This window comes from Tenrec ecaudatus, chromosome 17 (assembly GCF_050624435.1).
Source record: "Tenrec ecaudatus isolate mTenEca1 chromosome 17, mTenEca1.hap1, whole genome shotgun sequence".
NCBI classification, from domain to species: domain Eukaryota; kingdom Metazoa; phylum Chordata; class Mammalia; order Afrosoricida; family Tenrecidae; genus Tenrec; species Tenrec ecaudatus.
Window position 1 is genome coordinate 1,016,125 of NC_134546.1, and position 21,316 is coordinate 1,037,440.

The 21,316-nt window shown below is 59.3% G+C and overlaps 1 protein-coding gene across 1 annotated transcript in view; it reads left to right on the forward strand.

Moving 5' to 3' along the window:
* Positions 1-21,316, forward strand: part of SPTBN1 (spectrin beta, non-erythrocytic 1) — a 181,396-nt gene that overhangs the window by 150,043 nt on the left and 10,037 nt on the right. Inside the window, exons 12-27 of the mRNA XM_075536114.1 lie at positions 226-528; positions 1,709-1,862; positions 2,327-3,197; positions 3,331-3,468; positions 4,049-4,805; positions 5,622-5,824; positions 9,806-9,896; positions 14,564-14,710; positions 14,982-15,245; positions 16,028-16,252; positions 16,649-16,738; positions 16,819-17,097; positions 17,960-18,090; positions 18,917-19,121; positions 19,874-20,248; positions 20,781-21,025. Coding sequence (XP_075392229.1) covers positions 226-528; positions 1,709-1,862; positions 2,327-3,197; positions 3,331-3,468; positions 4,049-4,805; positions 5,622-5,824; positions 9,806-9,896; positions 14,564-14,710; positions 14,982-15,245; positions 16,028-16,252; positions 16,649-16,738; positions 16,819-17,097; positions 17,960-18,090; positions 18,917-19,121; positions 19,874-20,248; positions 20,781-21,025 — 4,478 coding nt within the window. The remainder of the gene's footprint in view (positions 1-225; positions 529-1,708; positions 1,863-2,326; positions 3,198-3,330; positions 3,469-4,048; positions 4,806-5,621; positions 5,825-9,805; positions 9,897-14,563; positions 14,711-14,981; positions 15,246-16,027; positions 16,253-16,648; positions 16,739-16,818; positions 17,098-17,959; positions 18,091-18,916; positions 19,122-19,873; positions 20,249-20,780; positions 21,026-21,316) is intronic.

Below are 21,316 nucleotides of genomic sequence, written 5' to 3' on the forward strand. Positions count from 1 at the left end.
GACCAGCTCGTCTGCCTGCCCCTGTGCAGCTGGCCTTCCCCAGGGATGCAGCAGCGCAGTGCTTCTCTGTCCTCTGGGCTCACTGGTCGTGCTCAGCTAGACTAGACAGTGGAGGCAGAGCCAGGTGGGAGGACCCCAGGGAGGAAGCTTGCTCAGGGGCCACAGCTGCCCCTCGCCCCTCTGCCCAGTCAGCTGCGCTTCAGCTGCCCACTTGCTTCTCCACAGGACAACTTTGGCTTTGACCTTCCGGCCGTAGAGGCTGCTACAAAGAAGCATGAGGCTATCGAGACGGACATCGCGGCGTACGAGGAGCGCGTGCAGGCCGTGGTGGCTGTGGCCCGCGAGCTGGAGGCAGAGAACTACCATGACATCAAGCGCATCACCGCGCGCAAGGACAACGTCATCCGGCTCTGGGAGTACCTGCTGGAGCTACTGCGGGCCCGGCGGCAGCGGCTCGAGATGAACCTGGGGCTGCAGAAGATCTTCCAGGAGATGCTGTACATCATGGACTGGATGGACGAGATGAAGGTGAGGGCTCGGGAGCTTGGCTGTGGGGACTGTGGGATCTCTTGTAGCTGCAGGGGCCCCCCCGCCCCGAGACCATCAGCCAAGCTGTAGCCCTTCGGCCTTGGAGGTCTTGTCTCTTCCGTCTCGCATGCGTGCGCGTGTGTGTGTGTGTGTGTAAAGGGGGCGGGGTGTCTGACGTGGGGAGGTGCTCCGTCAGAGTGGCAGCAGTGCAGACAGCAGACCACAGGGCACTGCCTGGTCCCTGCGCGTCCATCTCCCCTCTGACACACACAGACCCGGCACGGGCGGTGGCCGGACGTTGCAGTCAGGATGCTCACCTCTCCGCTATTCCTGGGCTTCCCTCTTGCTGTCCTGATCACAGTGCTGTTCACTGTGGCCGCACGTGGTCTCACTCGGCGCAGCAAGGCACCAGGGGTGGCCGAGAGGCGCCCCGTGCGTGGGCCCTAGAGGGCATGCAGGACCTGAGGCTGGGCTGTAGTGAGGCCCATCTGGATAGGAGGTGACTTGAGGCCCCAGGGGCCCAGCTCAGGAGGAGCTAGGACAGGCCTTAGGCTCGGCCGCAGCCCTGGTTTGCACATGTGCTGTCCACCTGATGTGGTTACGGGAACGGCATGGAAGCTCTTGACCAAGTGCCTCTGCCCTTCTGTGTGGCCACTCCTGTTGAGGTGCCCCGGGAAGCCCGCTCCTGTTGAGGTGCCCCGGGAAACCCCGTGACCAAGGAAGGCACTTGCTCATTGGCCAAGCTTCTGAGTCACCTCCTCTTCCTAAGCACCTTTCTCTTTGATACGTTTGCCTCTCGGGGCCTCTCTTCTCCGACCACCTGCCCGCCCGCCCGCCCTCCCCTGTGGTTCAGCCCTTGGTAGGTCTGTCTGCTCCCCATGTCCGTGGGCTCCCGCTCACAGGCTAGCATGTGTGAAGAACAGACCTGTGCCCCTCACCTTTCAGGGCCTGGTCTGGGGCCGCCGATCACCAGGCCTTGCTTCCGAGGCTCCTGGGCTTGAGGCACCCGCCTTTTTCTTGGACTGTCGGCACCCGGGATCTCCCTCCCTCCCCCACAGTAGTGGCTCCGCAGTTCACGCTGGCTCTCCTGCAGAAACGCCAGCAAAGGCAGACATCCGGAGCGGGATGCTGAGGCCAGCATGCGTGTCTCAGGCGTCCTCTCGGCTCCCTCCGTGCACAGGTGCTGTTACTCTCTCAAGACTACGGCAAGCACCTGCTGGGCGTGGAAGACCTGCTGCAGAAGCATGCGCTGGTGGAGGCCGACATCGGCATCCAGGCCGAGCGGGTGCGGGGCGTCAACGCCTCCGCCCAGAAGTTTGCAACGGACGGTGAAGGTGAGGCCGGGCTGTGTCAGGCAGGTCACCCGAGGTCCCTCTCTGGGTTGGGTTGGGTTGGGTGGGGTGGGGTGGGCTTGTGCTTGGAGCAAGCTCTGTGAGCCTCTGTGTCGTTTGAGAATACCTGAGGGCAGCCTGGCTCTGAGCCTGTTTCCCAAGCCTGTGCTCAGGTGCAGTGCGGCTGCCAGACCCCCCCCCCCCCATGTGGCCTCGGGGCCCCTCTGGGAGTGCTCGCTGGAGGCCGTGAGTTCTGCTTGTCGGCTCTGAGAAGCAGTTCCGTCCGGCTGCCTCCCTGTGCGCACTCTGAGGGTGTTCTGTAGTAGTCGCCCCACCCCCCACCAGGATCCTGGACGTGCTCCGTCGCCCTCGCCCCTGGCGCGAGGCTGAGGGCAGGGCCCTGGGCTGGCCGCCTGCAGGTGCGTGGGGCCTGCCTGAGACCCGACTCCCCCTTGGTGTGCTCACAGGCTACAAGCCCTGCGACCCACAGGTGATCCGAGACCGCGTGGCCCACATGGAGTTCTGCTACCAGGAGCTCTGCCAGCTGGCGGCCGAGCGCCGTGCCCGCCTGGAGGAGTCCCGCCGCCTCTGGAAGTTCTTCTGGGAGATGGCGGAGGAGGAGGGCTGGATCCGCGAGAAGGAGAAGATCCTGTCCTCAGACGACTACGGCAAGGACCTGACCAGCGTCATGCGCCTGCTGAGCGAGCACCGCGCCTTTGAGGATGAGATGAGCGGCCGCAGCAGCCACTTTGAGCAGGCCATCCGAGAGGGGGAGGCCATGATCGCCGAGGAGCACTTCGGGGCGGAGAAGATCCGCGAGCGGACCCTGCACATCCGGGAGCAGTGGGCCAGCCTGGAACAGCTCTCGGCCGTGCGCAAGCAGCGGCTGGAAGAGGCCTTGCAGCTGCAGCAGTTCCAGGCGGACGCCGATGACATGGATGCCTGGATGCTGGACATCCTCAAGATCGTGTCCAGCAGCGATGTGGGCCACGACGAGTACTCCACGCAGGCCCTGGTCAAGAAGCACAAAGACGTGGCCGAGGAGATCGCCAACTACCGGCCCACCCTCGACTCGCTGCACGAGCAGGCCGGCGCCCTGCCCCCGCCCCAGGCACAGTCCCCGGACGTGCAAGGCCGGCTGTCCGGCATCGAGGAGCGCTACCAGGAGCTGGCAGAGCTGACGCGGCTGCGCAAGCAGGCGCTGCAGGACACCCTGGCCCTGTACAAGATGCTGAGCGAGGCAGACGCCTGCGAGCTGTGGATCGACGAGAAGGAGCAGTGGCTCAACGGCATGCTCATCCCCGAGAAGCTGGAGGACCTGGAGGTCGTCCAGCACAGGTGGGCGGGGCGAGGGTGGGCTGGCAGGCAGAGGCAGGGTCGGCGGGCTAGGGCGGGCCTGGCCAGGGCCAGGGAGCCCGCCCACCCACCTGTCCGTGGGGCTGACATGAGGAACCCACCCGGGCCTTCCCAGGTTCGAGAGCCTGGAGCCTGAGATGAACAACCAGGCGTCGAGGGTGGCGGTAGTGAACCAGATTGCGCGGCAGCTGATGCACAGCGGCCACCCGAGCGAGAAGGAGATCAAGGCCCAGCAGGACAAGCTCAATACGAGGTGGGCATGCTGGCAGGGTGGTGGGAGGGGAACCAGCCCAGGCTGAGGTCATTCGCAGGGCCCAGCAGCCAGGGATTTCCCGGCCGGCGTCCCTGGCAGAAGGAGTGGTGCTGGGGTCGGAGGCTGGCATCTGTCACTGGGGCAGCAAATGAGCCCCGCTGATGGTACCCACTCCCCCTTGACAGCAGCTGGGTCCTAGTGGGAGGGGGCTGGCTGGCACTTCCCCACCCCTGCCCACGTGGCGCCCAGAGCAGGAGGTGGACATGCGTGAGACGTGATGGGTGACGAGTCCTGCGTGCAGAACGTTCTGTGGAACAGGCTCTTTGGAGTTGGGGGACAGGGGGGATGGCGTGTGAGCTGCAGATCACTGAATGTCTTTGGGTTATGACATGTGTGTTGGGGACAGGAACCAGGATAGGACAGCTCTCTAACAGCCCCCGTCACCCACCCACCCCCACCTGGGCCCAGTGGTGTCCATGGTGGGACGTTGTTTCAAAAACGTGCAGAGCTGAGGATCGGCGTGTGATGGGGCCCTCCCTGTGGGGGCCCTCCCTGATGACCCTCTGCCCACCCTACGCAGGTGGAGTCAGTTCCGAGAGCTGGTGGACAGGAAGAAGGACGCCCTGCTCTCCGCCCTGAGCATCCAGAACTACCACCTGGAGTGCAACGAGACCAAGACCTGGATCCGCGAGAAGACCAAGGTGATCGAGTCCACCCAGGACCTAGGCAACGACCTGGCCGGCGTCATGGCCCTGCAGCGCAAGCTGACGGGCATGGAGCGCGACCTGGTGGCCATCGAGGCGAAGTTGAGTGACCTGCAGAAGGAGGCAGAGAAGCTGGAGGCTGAGCACCCGGACCAGGCGCAGGCCATCCTTTCTCGGCTGGCTGAGATCAGCGACGTGTGGGAGGAGATGAAGACCACCCTGAAGAACCGCGAGGCCTCCCTGGGCGAGGCCAGCAAGCTGCAGCAGTTCCTGCGCGACCTGGACGACTTCCAGTCCTGGCTGTCCAGGACCCAGACGGCCATCGCCTCGGAGGACATGCCCAACACGCTGGCCGAGGCAGAGAAGCTGCTCACGCAGCACGAGAGCATCAAGCGTGAAATCGACAACTACGAGGAAGACTACCAGAAGATGCGGGACATGGGTGAGATGGTCACCCAGGGCCAGACCGATGCCCAGTACATGTTCCTGCGGCAGAGGCTGCAGGCCTTGGACACGGGCTGGAACGAGCTACACCGGATGTGGGAGAACAGGCAGAGCCTCCTGTCTCAGTCCCACGCCTACCAGCTCTTCCTCAGGGACACCAAACAGGCCGAGGCCTTTCTCAACAACCAGGTACCCCGCCTCGCCACTGGGGAATCGGGTGGGGGGCGGGGGGGCTGCACCTGGTCAGACGCAGGACTCTCAGGCCCTGTACCCCGCCCTGGCAGAGGGGCGGCAGGGGAGTGGTCTCCTTGGCAGCGGTACTGTTGGTGTGCTTGGCTGCAAACCCAGGTGAGGGCGTTTTTTGACCCGCAGACCATACCATCCGATGTCTCCCTCACGGTACTGAGGGGTACAGCCACCACCTGTGTCCCCTTCAGAACACGTTCTTCACCGGTACTCATATTGTGACCGGCTCCCCATTTCCCCCAACCCCCTGCCATTCCCCAAGGACTCGTTAATTCAGTCACTGTCTCTATAGATTTACCTAGTCTGGGTTTCATATGTGGGAAGACTTTTTTTTTTTTTTTAAAGAAGAAAGCAAAAATTAACGATAGCAACCAAGTAAGAGGGGAAAACCTGCATTGAAAGGGAAGCGGGAAAACATGGAAAACAAGGACAGATTCAAAATGGATCCGGGGGAGGGCCCAGGGTGTAACCAGCGTGTGTCTGCAAGGGGAGGAGTGAGGGAGGGTGTGTCCCTGCTGCATGCAGTGGACCCCAGGGGCTTGCCTGCAAAGCAAGGTCCCCTCCTTCCCTCAGGAGGGACGCCCCAGTGTCCCCACTCAGGTTCTGCCCCTCCCGGCTGTTAATTTTACTGATCCAGTCAATCTTCTCATACAAGTGTAACGAGGAAGGCCTGGATCACGGGGGGGGGGAGGGAGGGTGGCTCTTGTCCTTGTGGAAGTGAGGCAGATCTGACTTGACCTCCCTTTCTCTCCACCCAAGGAGTACGTCTTGGCTCACACGGAAATGCCCGCCACCTTGGAAGGCGCAGAGGCCGCCATCAAGAAGCAGGAGGGTTTCATGACCACCATGGACGCCAGCGAGGACAAGATCAACGCCGTGGTAGACACTGGCCGCAGGCTGGTGAGTGACGGGAACATCAGCTCAGACCGCATCCAGGAGAAGGTGGACTCCATCGATGACAGGTACACCTCTCTGCGGGGACCCTTGGGCTCCGTAAGCGGCAGCCGGCTGTGAGCCCCCTGGAGCAGGGGGGAGTGTCTCTGAGGCTGAAAGTCTGGCACACTTGGCAAAATGCCACCAGTCCACCACAGAGAACGAGTAAGCCACCCAGGGACGTGCTCCGTCACAGGACATGCTTGTGTGAGTCTGGGTGGACTAGAGAAACAAACTCCATAGACACTAGTGCGTATAAAGAGCAATCGTACATTAGGAAAGCCTCCCAGTCCAGATCAAGTCCATAAGTCTGACATTAGCCCATATGTCTGATACCAATCTATAAGGTCCTCTTCAGACTCGCACAACACATGCAGCAACTCCGAGTGCAGGAAGATCACAGGCCAGTGGGTGGAAAGTCTTGTGCATCCAGTGGTGGTAGAAGCCTCTCAGCGCTGGCAGGGTCTCCACGTGGCTCCTCCAGCTCCAAGGCTCTAGCATATTGCTCCATATGTCTTATCAGCAGGAATGTCTTGCAGGAAGTGAGGGTGTGTGTCTCGTCTCTAGCGAGCCTTGCCTCCAGATGAGGCCATCAGGCTGCGACCTGATTAACAGGCCAGAGTCTACCCCTTCCTTAAGTCGACAGATTAAATAACTGCCACAATGCTGGAATGTCTACAGAGAGCGCATAGAGAAGGCTTGTGGCTGCAGCTGTGTGTCTGTCCTCGCATGGAGCCTCACTCCTCACAGCCAGCCGAGTCACATTAGGGCCTGCCTTGTTCTTTTAAAATGATGAGTATGTTAACTTGTTAACCTAACAGAATCACCTCCACAGGTAGAGGGGCCAGCTCGGTAGTATATGTTTTGGGGGACATACCCAATCCAAGAGTGCGCCCTTTTGAAAAATTGCTATTTCTGAAAGATTTCCTCCCTGGCCAAAGGTCAGGTCCCCCGGTGATGGACGCTCGCTCAGTGCATCCTGAAGCAGGAGATTGGGGGCAGATCCAGGCTCGGCGCTGGCCACCTCAGCACTCTGTGTCCTGCCTGAGTTGGTAGCCAGGCTGCGTCAGCTGATGGCCCTAGCTCTGAATCCACCCAGTCTGCGGTTAGCATGCCAACCCCTACCTCACACTGGTGCAGGAGAATGAGTCTCTTTGCCCTGTGGAAACAGATAACTGCTGGCTTCCGCACGTCTGTGCATCTAGTTTCCCCGATTTGAATCCTGGGGGGTCTATTCTAACACGGATGATAATTCTGAATCTATTGCTTTGGAAACAACTTTTCTAAAGTCTATAAAACCCTTTCTAAATGAGTATGAGAGAGTTGGGCAAACATGCTTAACTTGGGCAAAAATAGCCCACCCCCTCCCCTGTCCCCTAACTGCGGATGCAGCTGGCTTCCTGAAGACAGGCCTGACCCCCGTGAAGGCCACCGGCCCAGGGCGCATCCTCCGTTTGTTTCGTCCCCCGTCCCCCTAGCTGCAGCTGCAGGTGGGCCAGGTAAGGTGGTCAGGGCAGAGCCCCGTGTGCGGGTTCACCTTCCTCTTGCCCTGACAGCGAGCCAGGTTCTGCAGGTCCAGCACCAACTGAAGACCTGTCCTTGCAAAGCTGCGGCCACGCAGAGGGGCCCGTCCTGCGGATAGCATAAGATGATGACACATGGTGGGAGGGGCTGGTTTCCGTTGTGGGCCCCACTCAGGAAACCTCTGTTTGTTGCTTTTCTCCACTGGCACTAGCAGACTTCTCCCCCCGGTGGTGTAGTCCCCCAGAGGGCGCCGGGTGTTAGAGGAGCCCCCACGCCTCTGACGCCAGGTGGTACGCTCTGCACCAGGCGTGAGCTAAGTGAGCATCAGCGTGCTCAGCTCCAACCCCTGCTCCAGAAACCTTCCGAAGCTCTTTTGGGGGGCTGCAGACTCTTTGTACAGTGTCTCTCCAATTCCCTGAGTTTATTGGGAAGAAATAACTGCTAGAACAAAGGCCTCAGGCCTTAACAGCTGTGGTTAAGGTAGGCGTGGCCCCGAGGTGTCTGACTGGGTGGACCAAAGCACAGGGGCTTCCAGCCTGCCAGGTGCCCGCTCACCAAGAGGAGGATCCGAGCTCCACACAGTCCTGGGGAGATAGGACCTGCCTGCAGCTCTGTAATAAGGCACGACACTGCCTCCTGAGAAGCACCTCTTTTTGCACAATGGCTCTGGGTTGTGCTAGTGGCTGCTAACTAAAAGACTGGGGGTTCAAGACACCCCCCCCTCCAGAGGCCCAGTGATCTTCCACAGAGCCCTGCGGACCCCCACGGAGCGCCGTGTTGGCACATGGTGGAATTGGCCCCACCATGTCAGGCTTGCTTGGTTGCTTACCTCTTATCTCGCTCCCTGGGAACCAGATTTAAACCCAGCGCAGGTACACATGATAAGGGAATGTAGTGTCTTGTCTTGTGGTGGGGGTGGAAACAGACATGGGCTTAACCTTGCCCCAAACAAAGGATATTCTCAGAAGGATGGGAGAGGACAGCCAAGTTTCCGAACTTCCTTCCCCACTGGGAGTGGGCGCCCTTCCTGTTGGACATGAATGTGCCTCCCGCCTCGGGAGCCGAGTCACCAGCCCCTGCTGGCCTTGTCTTCTTCGTGGTCCCTCTGCAAGAGAAATAGTTCCTGAGCAGAAGTCTCAGGGACGAAACCTGAGACAAGTACGTGCTGGTGTCAGTGTTTGGGGACATCTTCATTTCCCCTGATCCCGGCGGGGCCAGGGAATGGGTCAGCCGGTGAAACCCTCAGGGTCGGGCTTCTGCCGCTGACCCTGACCCTCATGGACGTTCCTCCTTGGAAAGATCCCTTAGAGACAGCATGGGCATGGGGGCAGGGTCTTGAAGAACTCTCGTGGCCTTCCCCACCCCCACCCCCAGGCCACATTTTAAAATGCGACTCATCTTGTGCTGTTGGGGAAGCAATAAAAAGTCTAAAATTGTGAGGAAGAAATGGCCGCCTCTTTTCCCTCCTCTCGCACGCTCTCGGGTCACCTCGTGGGTGAACGAGGCTGTTCCACTCGGTGCCTCTGTGCGCTTCTTTCTGAGATCTCAGCTCCAGGGTTTGTCTTAAAGGCAAAAACTTCCTGAACCTGAACCTCCCAAACTCCTTTCACCTAGAGGAAATTGAAATGAAAGACCACTAGAGCAACGGTTCTCAACCTGTGGTCGCGACCCCTTTGGGGATGAATGACGTTTCCCAGGGGTCGCCCGATTCATTGCAGCAGCAAAATGACAGCTATGAAGTAGCAACGGAAGTAATTTTATAGTTGGGGTCACCGTGACATGAGAACCTAGATAAAGGGTCATGGCATAGGAAGGTTGAGAACCACTGCTCTAGAGGAGCCCTGGTGGACAGCACATGGGGCTGCTGACCCCCAGGTCCACAGTGGGAGAAAGATGCGGCTTTCTGTTCCCGTGGAACTCTAAGCTCAGTATAAACCCACAGGGGCAGGTCCGCTCCGCCCTGTGAATTTGAATGGGCTCTGTAAGAATTATCTAAAAATTGAAACCTCTCCCCAGCGCTCCCCGCCTGGCAGCGTTGCTTTTGAGTCTCATCTCCCCTTTCACCATCGGGGCAGACTGAGCCAGCCCCATCCAGGCAGGCTCGGCAGGTCCGCCGCGTGTTCACGCTGTGACATCTCTGGATCCTGGTTCTGCCTCAGGGTCTGTCTGAGTGAGCGTGTGTCTGAAGGTCAGAATCCACGGTCAGTGGTTGAGAGAGTCACTCACCAGGGGATTCTCTTACTTCTCTGTGTCCCGTCACTAAAGCGGGGACGTGCGCCCAGTGCACACGCCTGTCTTTCCCTGGTGTCGGCCCCTGGACTGAGTCCCTCGTCACTTGGCTAAAATCCACAACATCTCTTGCTCACGTGGACTCTGCTCCACGTAGTTGAGAGTTGCAAGCACACAGAGGTGAGCATACAGAGAAATCCAGGGAGAAATGCTCTATTTCAAGCTTGCTTACTTTTGTTTATTGTTATTCTTTCCAGACACAGGAAGAATCGTGAGGTGGCCAGTGAGCTGGCGATGCGCCTGAAGGACAACAGGGACCTGCAGAAGCTCCTGCAGGACTGTCAGGAGGTAGGTCACCCGGACCCCATTGTCCAGCCCCCAGGGCCACCCAGCGCTGGCCACCACAGCCCGTGGAGATGCTAAGGTTAATTGAGGCCACAGATTCACCCCACCGTTTGATTTAGGGGATGGGAAGTGCTCTATCCTGTTACCACTAGATTACTGGGGTGGACTAGAAGTTGGGCTGTTATCCTCATGGTTGGTGGTTCAAACCCGTCAGCCTCTCGGGGGAGAACATGAGGCTGTCTGCTCCCGTGCAGGTGTATAGTTTGCGAGGCCCTGAGTAGGTGCATCGCTGTGAGTGGCAGCCAGCTGTAGCCCAGTGGGTTTGCCGTTACCTGGAACCTCCTATCCATGATGGGGCCCCTGATCGCATGGGGCTTTGTGAAAGTTTGTTAAAATCACAGCTGCCGTGCTTGTGTTCCACGGAGAGCCTGGTAGCCCCCATGTGGCACGACCGAGACTTGTGCCAGTGCACGTGCTCAACACAGTAGTTTGGGTCTTTCTAGTAACGTACGCTGACTAGTATGGAAGGACAAACTGAAACGGAACCTGACTACCAGGTTCAGAAGCTGAGATTTGGAAAAATACAAATAAACTAAGTTTTTCCATCATTTATGCCATGAAAATACCGGCCTTTCAGGCTCCATAAGTGTGTCCTCACCTTGCAAGAGTAGTGTGTGAGCCCGGGTTGGCTGGAGAAACAAATCCAGAGACGTGTGTGTGTGTGTGTGTGTGTGTGTGTGTGTGTGTGTTTGTGTGTGAACGAGCTTTATTTAAAGCATAATTATGCATTAAGAAAACATCCCAGCCCATATGTCCAATATCAGTCTGTAACTTCCTCTTCAGACTCATGTAACACGGGCAAGGACTCAGAATGCAGCAAGAGCACAGGCCAGTAAGTGGGAACTCTTGTGGCTCCAGTGGTGGTGGAAGCATCTCAGCGCTGGCGTGGGTCTCCTTGTGGCTCCTCCAGCTCCAGGGCTCTGGCTCCATCAGCAGAGCTCCAAGTGGCTGGTAGTCTCCAAAGTGACACCAGATTGTGAGACTACCACAACTGGCCACCCTGGGCTTCCACCCTGGGCTTCCACGTGGGGCCTTAATGTGAGAACCCCGTACCCCTGACCCAGGCACAAGTAGTGACACTAACATTGGCCAGGACATTCCAGTCTCTCAGCTGACGTCCCCATGTGCGAGCCCTTGGGCATATTGTGTGACATTATATAGCTGTGTAGCCTTAGAAGGTGAAGTGGTATGGAACTGCGGGGACCGTGGGATGGGTGGGGGGGGCAGGCCTCACACCCTCCTGCGGGTGTATAGAAACTGGTCTTTGACCGTCATCTGGGGTCATCTGGCAGAAGCAGCCCTGGGCGTTCATTCAGTTGCTGCTTCATTGTGAACCTACCAGGCCACCATCAGAAGCAAAGCTCAGGGAGCCAGCTGTCAGCAACACACTGCTGGATCTGCATCTAGGGGACTCGCCCAGAGCCGGGGGCTGCAGTCGGGAGTGCCTGTTCTAGGAGGCACCCAAACATTGACCGCCTTCTCTGAATAGGAGGCTCACGTAAAGAGCAGTGCCGAGAATAATGGTGTCTAAGCCTGGCTGTGTCGAGTTGCCTGCAGACACCGAGGGTCAGGGTGCTGGGAGGCCCAGGAGACGAGGGCACTCGGGGGTCCTGGCATCCCCCTGACACCACCAGGGGCTCGTTTTCCTGCCCCGCGGTTTCTCCCAGGACATGGTCGCCCATGAGCCCCTGGGGTGCACTGGTCACTCAGCGCTCGTGTCTGGGTCAGTGGCCGACGTCCTGCCACTGGCCGCAGGAAGTTTTGGGCCCGGAGGCTTCTTGTCCCAGAGGCGATGCTCAGGTCTCCGTGGACCCACACTGCCAAGTTCAGTGGTGTGTCCTCTGTCTCTTCTGCTCAGTGACAGCTCAGTAGGGGTCACAGAACCCTCGGTGTGGAGATGCAAGCCATTACGTGTTAATCATGCACGTGGCTTACTGTCCAGAGTCAGGCATGACTTAACGACAACGGTGTGTTCCCTCTGTGAACCCAGGACGTGTGCAGGCTCAGTGATGTGCGCGGGGTACACATTCCTTCCCAAGGCTTTAGTTTGAGCCACAGTCGGAGCTGCCCACACCTGGTGCCAGTGAGTCAGCGTTTTTCTGGTCTCGATGCAGTCATGGTGAGGATGCATTGATGTCACACATCTTGTTACGCACCGTTGTATGACATCGCAGGCTCTGCAGGGCCTGGGGCCACGGACACACATGCGGTCTGACATTGCCCAAGCACATGTTGCTGGCCACGGCTGGCTGTGGCCATTCACTGTAACGTTTTTTCCCCATTAAAGCGCATTCCTTTTAAGTCAGAGTCTGTGTGGAGGGAGCTTGTGCATGGGGAAGCCCTACATTTGAAAACCTGTCCTACCAGTGGGTACTCAGAGGGCGCAGAGGACTCGAATGTAATACCAGTGGGACGTTCGAGTCCCTGGTTGGGCTGCAAAGTTAGCACGGCAGCTACAGAAAGGTCATGCTTCCAGTCCACCCAGCGGCCCTGCAGAAGGAAGGCCCAGCCATCCAATTCTGGAAAAGGAGTTCAGTGCTTGGCTCTGAGCTTAACTCCATGATGAAAGCATTTTCACTGCCCGTTTGCAATCTGCAGAGCCTTCTGTCTGCAGAGGAGTATATTCGGAAAGGGCCTTGGTAGCTGCCTCCCAGTACCAACTAGCTCTGGCCGCAGAAGGCTAGCAAAGAGCTGTGAAGCTAACCAGGCCCTGCGCCCCTCTCAGGATGCCCCGTCCGTAGGGTGGTGTATTGAGCTAAGCCTCCTGGTTTTTGTGTAGCGCCATTTTTTTTTTATCTCTTGAGTAAGTTATCAATAGGAAAATGTTGTATTACATATGAGTCTAGAATACATGAAAGAGTTTCTTTTCCTCCCCTAAGATTAAACGGGTGGGTATAGTATTTTGCAGAATTTCAGCTACTCAGATAACCGAAATAAAGACACATAATCTCCGAGGCTTGTTTCGGGAACATTTTACTGTGGTTTGAATAAAGGCTTGGGGAGTAAATTAGATGTCTCCTCAGCAACTTGTGCACATTTTGTTTCCTGGTATCGGCTACAATGTCTTCTTCCCTCTAACAGCATTGTAACCACTTGTGAACCTTGTCGATGGCTGGTGCCCTTGTTGGTTTCCTGTGGTCAGGGGATTCCTCCGGTCCCTGCTCACTCTTGTTCTGTTTACTTCATAGGCCTATTGGTTTTTGAAAGGTGATCTCAGTGGTGGGTTCGGTTGGAGGTTTACAGGGTGTCTTTTGTGCTTCAGTTTTTTCTGTATTTACTTCCCCAGGGCTGCCCAGAACCTTCTGTTGAGAATCCTGACCCAGAGTGGTTGGAAGTTGCAGCTGGGCACCATCTAGTTCTTCGGGTCTCAAGCAGGCGGAGGCTGCCATGTGCGTGGCCCATGAGTCCTTTGGACCCTGGGTCCCCTGGAGTGTCTTTCTGTTGTGGGCCAGGAGGGGAACAGAAGCTGCGTGTCTCAGAAGGCTGTTTGCCGGCTTCTATTCTTGGTCGTAGGAGATGTTGGGTCACAGTCTGTGGTTCTCCTTACCAGGGCTTTAGGAGATTGGTTAGTTCTTTCCAGACCAAAGATTTCGCCACCTTTAGCTCTCAGGCTCCGTGTGCTCCCCAGTCCGCTTAGTAACGAGAGGGGCCGGGGTGCTCCGTGATTCAGGTCGCCTCTCCATGACCTCATTCCCAAGAGCAGCCTTTCTGGTTTTATACAAGTTTGGGGCAACGAAGCTGTTCCCAGCTGCAGCCAAGCATCCCTGGGAGCGCCCGTAGGCTGGTTCTGTGCGGGTTTTCCACTATCTTTGGCTATTCCGAAAATTGTGGAGCTGGGACCAGGAGGGGCTTAGGTGCTAACTTGTGGGGGCAGCAGCCAGAGGAGGTGTGTGTGCCTTGGACACATTCATTTCTGAAGCTGGGCCGACTCTGCGCCCCGTTGTCTTCCTGCTGCCCAGGCACATGAAGAATGCTGCCCGCTCAGGGTCGTGGGGGGCAGGATAGGACCTGGGACTCGGTGTAGTCAATCACTGAACTGGGCGGAAGCTGGGTGAAAGCCACAGGAGAAGCAAGCCCAGTCCTGAACCTTACAAGGGGATCCTGCCCCAGCAGCCAGGGACCTCCCTAGTTCAGATCCAGTGACACGTGGGGCCTCAGAACCAGGTCCTGTGAAGTGCTGTGCTCTGGATGTCAGGCTCCTCATTGTCCTTACCCTGCAGCCAGCAAGCCCCTCTGAAAAGGAGGGCACAGGGAGGGGGGGGTGGCAGGGCCCACACGCAGGGATTTTTGTTTGTTTGTTTTCACCTTGTGACAAACAAAGACTGCCCAGCAGGGAAAGGTAAACACCAGGACCTGCCTGGCTGGCGACAGGTATTTGGGAAAGAAAGGGGCGGCGACCACACTGGTCCGAGCAGCGTTTGGACCCCCAGCCTGCGGCTAGAGCTGGAGCGGGGCCTTGTGCCCTCGGGGACCCAGCCATTGGGTGCAGAGCTCAGTCCAGTAAGCACGCAGCCAGCCTCGCGGTCCTGGAGAGGTGGTGTGGCCTGAACAGGAAGACGGGAAGCCATGTCACCCTTTGACCCTCCTGGTGTCCCCCTCCCGCCCCCCAGCTGTCGCTCTGGATCAACGAGAAGATGCTCACGGCCCAGGACATGTCCTACGACGAAGCCAGGAACCTGCACAGCAAGTGGCTCAAGCACCAGGCATTCATGGCCGAGCTGGCGTCCAACAAGGAGTGGCTGGACAAAATCGAGAAGGTGGGTGAGGGGCCGCGCATATTCCTCCGTGATGGGCTCCCGCAGAGCGAGCCACCTTGGGTGTGAGACTCCGAACCGGGAGCCCTGGTGGCCACCTGGCTCGGTGATGAGTACATGTGCACTCACCGGGAGGGAAGCGTGACCGGCAGGACGCAGTAACACAGTCTGCTCCGCACACCCGCATCAGGAACTCACTCACTGAGGACCCCTGCCCGGGCCTCCCACGCACACACATGCACCTTCTCTCCATCGCCCTGGTTTGTGTCTGCAGGAGGGCCAGCAGCTCATCTCTGAGAAGCCTGAGACAGAGGCCGTGGTGATGGAGAAACTCGCGGGCTTGCGTAAGATGTGGGAAGTCCTGGAATCCACCACCCAGACCAAGGCCCAGCGGCTGTTTGATGCCAACAAGGCCGAGCTGTTCACGCAGAGCTGCGCGGACCTGGACAAGTGGCTGCACGGCCTGCAGAGTCAGATCCAGTCGGACGACTTCGGCAAGGACCTCACCAGCGTCAACATCCTGCTGAAGAAGCAGCAGGTAAGCAGGGCCGTCCCTTTGCTCCCCACAGCCGCGGGCGGCAGTGTCCCAGAGCATGAGCTGTCCATCTGTGGCCAGGACTTGTAGTTGCTTTCCTCGTGGGTGGCCATCGTCGTGGACAGTTCAGCCAGTGTCCTTGTTCCCGGGTGTGTTTGGCTTGAAGGAGAGTGGTCCTCCCAGGCCTGGCTTTTGAACATCTAGCGATGCGGTGGTTAGACACGCAGCTTGTCGGGGCACTTTACAAGGGATTTCCAACAGTCTTCCTACAACATGCCAGAAAGGCTGTCAGGACACGGGGGGTCGAGAGAGCAAGTCAGGAGCAGGGTGCTCAAGGGGCTCCCCGTGGGTTTGCCCCCATGGCTGCCTGGCTGCAGAAGGCAATCTGAGCTGGCGGGCTCCATATGGGCTCCCAGTGGGGTATCCTGGATGGGGCACCCCTTGACACTGGTGTGTGTCGTCACGGAAGCTAACAGTTTGAAAATGGCCAGCCGGCCGGCCAAGAACAGGTGGGAGAGGGCACTCGGCTCTGACCTCCTTCCCTCGATGGACAACACAGACAGGCAGAGGGTGAAGGCTGTCCTTTCCCTGTCGTTCCTGCTGTCTTCTGGCATGTCCTCCCGGGGCCCTAGGTAACCCAGGAGATGAAGACTCCCAAGTTTGAGAAGCAGGCAGCTGTCGAGGGTACAGGGCCATGGTGGGGCAGCAGGTGTCAGAGCCAGTTCTCGGGCTGTGCGCGGTGGGACCCACGCCCCTGCTGCATGTGAGCCCGCCTGTGCCCCCAGATGCTGGAGAACCAGATGGAGGTGCGCAAAAAGGAGATCGAGGAGCTGCAGAGCCAGGCACAGGCCCTTAGCCGCGAGGGCAAGAGCTCCGACGAGGTGGACAGCAGGCGCCTCACCGTGCAGAGCAAGTTCCAGGAGCTGCTGGAGCCCCTGAGTGAGAGGAAGCACAACCTGCTGGCCTCCAAGGAGGTCCACCAGTTCAACCGGGACGTGGAGGACGAGATCGTGAGTCGCTGCGCCGCACCACGCCCACACCCCAGGCCCCTGCTGCTGAAGCAGCACCTGCCAGTCTGCTCCCCACACACCGCCCTGAGGACCAGGCAGCACGGGTCCGTCCTGACACACGTGCATGTCCTATGACATGCAGCCTGTCCTGACAGGCGGGATCTGTGCTGGGTTGGAAACGACCCGGTGGCCCACGTACTGGTTTCCACTTGCACGAGCACAGCTCCGTTCCTCTCGCTGGTTTTCTAAAGAGACTGTAGGGCACCACACCAACCCACCCACCTTCCCAAGCAGTTCCAGAAGCCGAGTCAAGGGAAGGAGGGGCGCCCCTGAGCCTTCGCTGGGCACAGAGGAAGGAAGGTCGTCCTCTGACTGCCTGTCCGTCTTCCCTTCCAGCTGTGGGTCGGAGAGAGGATGCCTTTGGCAACTTCCACAGACCACGGCCACAACCTGCAGACTGTGCAGCTGTTGATAAAGAAAAACCAGGTAAGTGATCATGCAGGCTGGGCTGGGGGGCCGCGCTGGACCCACTGCAAACCCTACCGTGTGTGTGTCCTGCCCCCCAGACCCTCCAGAAGGAGATCCAGGGCCACCAGCCACGCATCGACGACATCTTGGAGCGGAGCCAGCACATGGTCACGGACGGCAGCGTGCACGCCGAGGCGATCCGGCAGAGGCTGGCCGACCTGCAGCAGCTGTGGGGGCTGCTCATGGAGGAGACAGGGCAGCGCCACCGGCGCCTGGAGGAGTCCCACAAGGCCCAGCAGTACTACTTCGACGCAGCTGAGGCGGAGGCCTGGATGAGTGAGCAGGAGCTCTACATGATGTCCGAGGAGAAGGCCAAGGTGAGGGACCCCGCCCGGACAGGGGCGTCTCTCTGGAATCCTGCCGCCGTCTCCCCCAGAGCGCCGGATTTGTCTGTGCTGACACTGGGCTCATGCCTGTCACTTCCTCCCGCCCTTACTGTCCCTGTCACACCGTACCCATTACCTTATCTGAGCCTGCCCTTGGTGGCACGAAGTTGGCTCCACCCTGCGGTGGCCCAGGATGACATGCAGTAGGGCGGCTCCTTGTAGATGATGGCCCCAGGGCTTTATTTCGAGACATCCCGTAGTACGCAGAGCAGCAACCTTGGGGTCGGTGGGTTAGTGCTTATCTGCCTGCCGGCTTCACCTGTCACCAAGGGACGTCTCCCCGCCTCTCCCTAGCTTCCTAGATAGACTTGCGTAAGGTTCTGCTTACTCTCCGAGGAGCCCTGTGGTTCTGCGTCGGGCTGCAATCGCACGGTCCGCAGTTCAAGGCCAGCAACAGCTCCACAGGGAGACTGGCCTTCTCCCCTGGGCAGTGAGCGTCTCGGAAGCCCACAGGGTTGCTGCATGGGCGCAGACCCCGTGGCCGCGAGCTGGGCTTGCTGCTGCCCTGACTGTCCACGTAGAGCTCACATAGCCTCTGCAGGGACGGGTCGCTTCTGAGTTTGTTTGAAGCGTGCTCCAAGGTCCCAGCACGCTGGTGGGGCTGTTGGCCGGCTGGGATGCCCTGGGTTTGCAGGGTGTCAGTCACTTGGTGCCCACCTTCGTCTTGTGAAGAAGGCTCTGGGGTCCCTCCCCGCGGGTGCTTGCGGGAGGTTTCTGTGTCACAGGCCACCACATCTCCCTGCCCGCCATGCACTGGGCTGCAGGCCCTGGGTGACGGCCCCTTCCTCCACAGGACGAGCAGAGTGCTGTCTCCATGCTGAAGAAGCACCAGATTCTGGAGCAGGCCGTGGAGGACTACGCGGAGACGGTGCACCAGCTCTCCAAGACCAGCCGGGCCTTGGTGGCCGACAGCCACCCCGAAAGGTGCGTGTGGTGCATGCCAGCCCTCCGCCCAGAGAGGGCCTCCTCCAGGCCATCGGGTGCTGAGTGAGCTGGTGTGTGGGGAGTCTTTGGAAAGTGGGCCCAGTGGGTGAACCGTTGGCCACATTGGGAGGCTGCCCTGTGGCTCACATCCTCCTCTCGGGCGTGGCCCTGTGGGAAATTGGCCAGACGGGAGTCAAGAGTCCACACTGCCTGCACTGAGCCTGTTTTCTGAGCACTTTCCCCTGCGCTGGACAGGCCCCATTTAAGCGAGCAGCTCATGGGAAGACTGGGTCTGGGAGGAGGGAGAGCAGACTGGAGGTGCGGGCGAGGGCATGCCTGGCTTGATGACCTCACAGCCGTGGCAGAGGTGAATGTATGTGGTGGTTGGTGGTGTGTAACCGCCTGTTGGTGGGTCAGACAGAAAAACCCACCTGGCTTCTGGGTTAGCGCTAGCCTCAGTGAGATGCAGATGAGAGGTCAGTTGGGCCCAGGGCGGCTACTGGGTGACCGACCGAGAAAGTCCTGGGGATGTCCTGGGCAGTGGCTCCCTTGTCTCCAGAGACAGGCACCAGGGAGCACGTGTCGCTGTGGTTTCCCAAACAGGAGTGTGCCTAGGATTCAGGGGGGGGGGGGGGCACCACTAACACCCTGAGCCATGCCCACCCATGCGAGTGGCAGAAAGTCGGGGTCCCTCCCTGGGCTGGCCACATGCACACAGTTCCCCTGTCCTTGGTGTTGAGGGCCGGGTTCAGCGTGTGGCTCTTGGGGAGTGGGTTGGCCAGATGCCCTCTCTGTCCCACTTGTCCCCACACTCGGCCTCTTGCAGCGAGCGCATCAGCATGCGGCAGTCGAAGGTGGACAAACTCTACGCCGGCCTGAAGGACCTGGCCGAGGAGAGGCGGGGCAAGCTGGACGAACGGCACCGGCTCTTCCAGCTCAACCGTGAGGTGGATGACCTGGAGCAGTGGATTGCTGAGCGGGAGGTGGTGGCCGGGTCCCACGAGCTGGGCCAGGACTACGAGCACGTCACGGCAAGTGCCCGCAAGGGGGGCGGGGAGGGAGGCTGCCTGGGCAGTCCTGTCAGGTTCCACGTCTGTGGTCAGGTGTTAAGCTGAGGCTTCTCCTGGCTCAAGGAGCTGCAGGCCCGATGAGTCCAAGTTGGGCAGAGAGACCACAGGCTGCCGGCTGCAGAGGTGGATGAGCTCTCGGTCAGCGGGTCAGACTTGTGACTAGAGAGACTAGTGGCTCCTGGGTTGCCAGGTCAGGTGCCAGCTCCTTGACCCCCAGGTTGGCAAAGTCCAGAAAGCAGGAGATCAGGGAGCCAGGCAGGTCTCAGAGCCAGGGAAAGCAGACCCGCTCTTCCACAGCGCCGCATGCTCTCGAGCCAGGGGCAGAGTATCACGTTAGTGTTGACAGTTGACGTGCTGAACGTCATGGAGTTGTTCCCTGTGCACCAGGCAAACAGGGCCACAGATACCGGGCCATGTGCGTCCTCAGTCTGTGAGCAGGTAAACACCCTGCTCTCAGCGTAAGGGCCGGGTTTGAACTGGGAAGCGTTATCGCTCCGTAACTCTGACTTGAGCTGGTTACCTTCCCATCGGCCTCCCCACTTCTCCCCCAGTGTGAAAAGGAGAGGGAGGGAGGGGTGCCTTCCTTCAGGCCTAATGGCAGTCGTGTGTATCCATCTCCTGCTGCTCAGAGGCCGTTTCTGTCCAGAGTCCTGTCCAAGCAGAAACACGCTTCTCACAGCGGCCGCATGCTGCCTCCCCGTGCCCCTCTGCAGATGCTGCAAGAACGGTTCCGGGAATTTGCCCGAGACACCGGCAACATCGGGCAGGAGCGCGTGGACACGGTCAACCAGCTGGCCGACGAGCTCATCAACTCTGGGCACTCGGACGCAGCCACCGTCGCCGAGTGGAAGGACGGCCTGAACGAGGCCTGGGCCGACCTGCTGGAGCTCATCGACACACGGACGCAGATCCTCGCTGCCTCCTACGAGCTGCACAAGTTCTACCACGACGCCAAGGAGGTCTTTGGGCGCGTGCAGGACAAACACAAGAAGCTCCCCGAGGAGCTCGGGCGAGACCAGAACACGGTGGAGACCCTGCAGAGGATGCACACCACCTTTGAGCACGACATCCAGGCCCTGGGCACGCAGGTGGGCGGCTGTCCCCTGCACTTGGGGCAGGGCTCTGAGCACCTGCCTTCTGCTGCTCAGCTTCTCCAGCATGGGCCTGGAGGGGGCGGGGTGCCCAAGGGAAACAGCGCACACACCCACCTGACTCCACCTGGGTTCCTCAGTGCTACCTGCACCACGTGGGTGTGTTAGGCTCGGGTCTTCATGGCTGAAGTAGAAACAAGTGTGTGAGCTGATGCAGTCTCGGACTTTCTCAGCAAGAGTCTGTGTTGGTTAGTTAGCCAATCCTGATCATCTTTATAATCCTTTCCAAGATAAGATATTTCCTGTAAACTGGGGCTTGATTTTTCCTGCCTGCAGGAGAGAAAACGAAGTTTTCCATGTGTCTGCCACCACCCCAAAAAATATAATGATTAACGATGGGGACTGGGCCCTGTGTGCGGGGGTGGGTGACGGGGACCAGGCCCTGTGTTCGGGGGTGTGTGGAGTGGGGTGGATGACAGGGACAGGGCTGCAGCAGCCTCACTGCCTGTCTCCCACGGCGGCCGCGCAGGTGCGGCAGCTGCAGGAGGACGCAGCGCGTCTGCAGGCGGCCTACGCGGGCGACAAGGCAGATGACATCCAGAAGCGAGAGAAGGAGGTCCTGGAGGCCTGGAAGGCCCTGCTGGACGCCTGTGAGGGCCGCCGCCTGCGGCTGGTGGACACGGGCGACAAGTTCCGCTTCTTCAGCCTGGTGCGCGACCTCATGCTGTGGATGGAGGACGTCATCCGCCAGATCGAGGCCCAGGAGAAGCCACGGTAACGGGCAGTCTCTCTGAAGCAGCTAGGACTGCAGGGTTGGGTTAAGGGACAACCACTTCTGCCTGATGGAGGCCTGTCAAGCCCCCACCCCAGGCCACCTGTGAGCCTGGCGCCGCAGGGCCTACATCCGTCGACGGGCTGTCCGACACACCTGCTGCTCCTTAAGGGTCTCTGGGCAACACAGGCAGTGGTTTGAGGGGAAAGCCTGGGTGAGGCAGGTACCACGAAGAGGAGGCCTTGTGCCTGGTCCTGTGCACGTGGCACGCCACTGCCCCCGTGGCCCCGCCT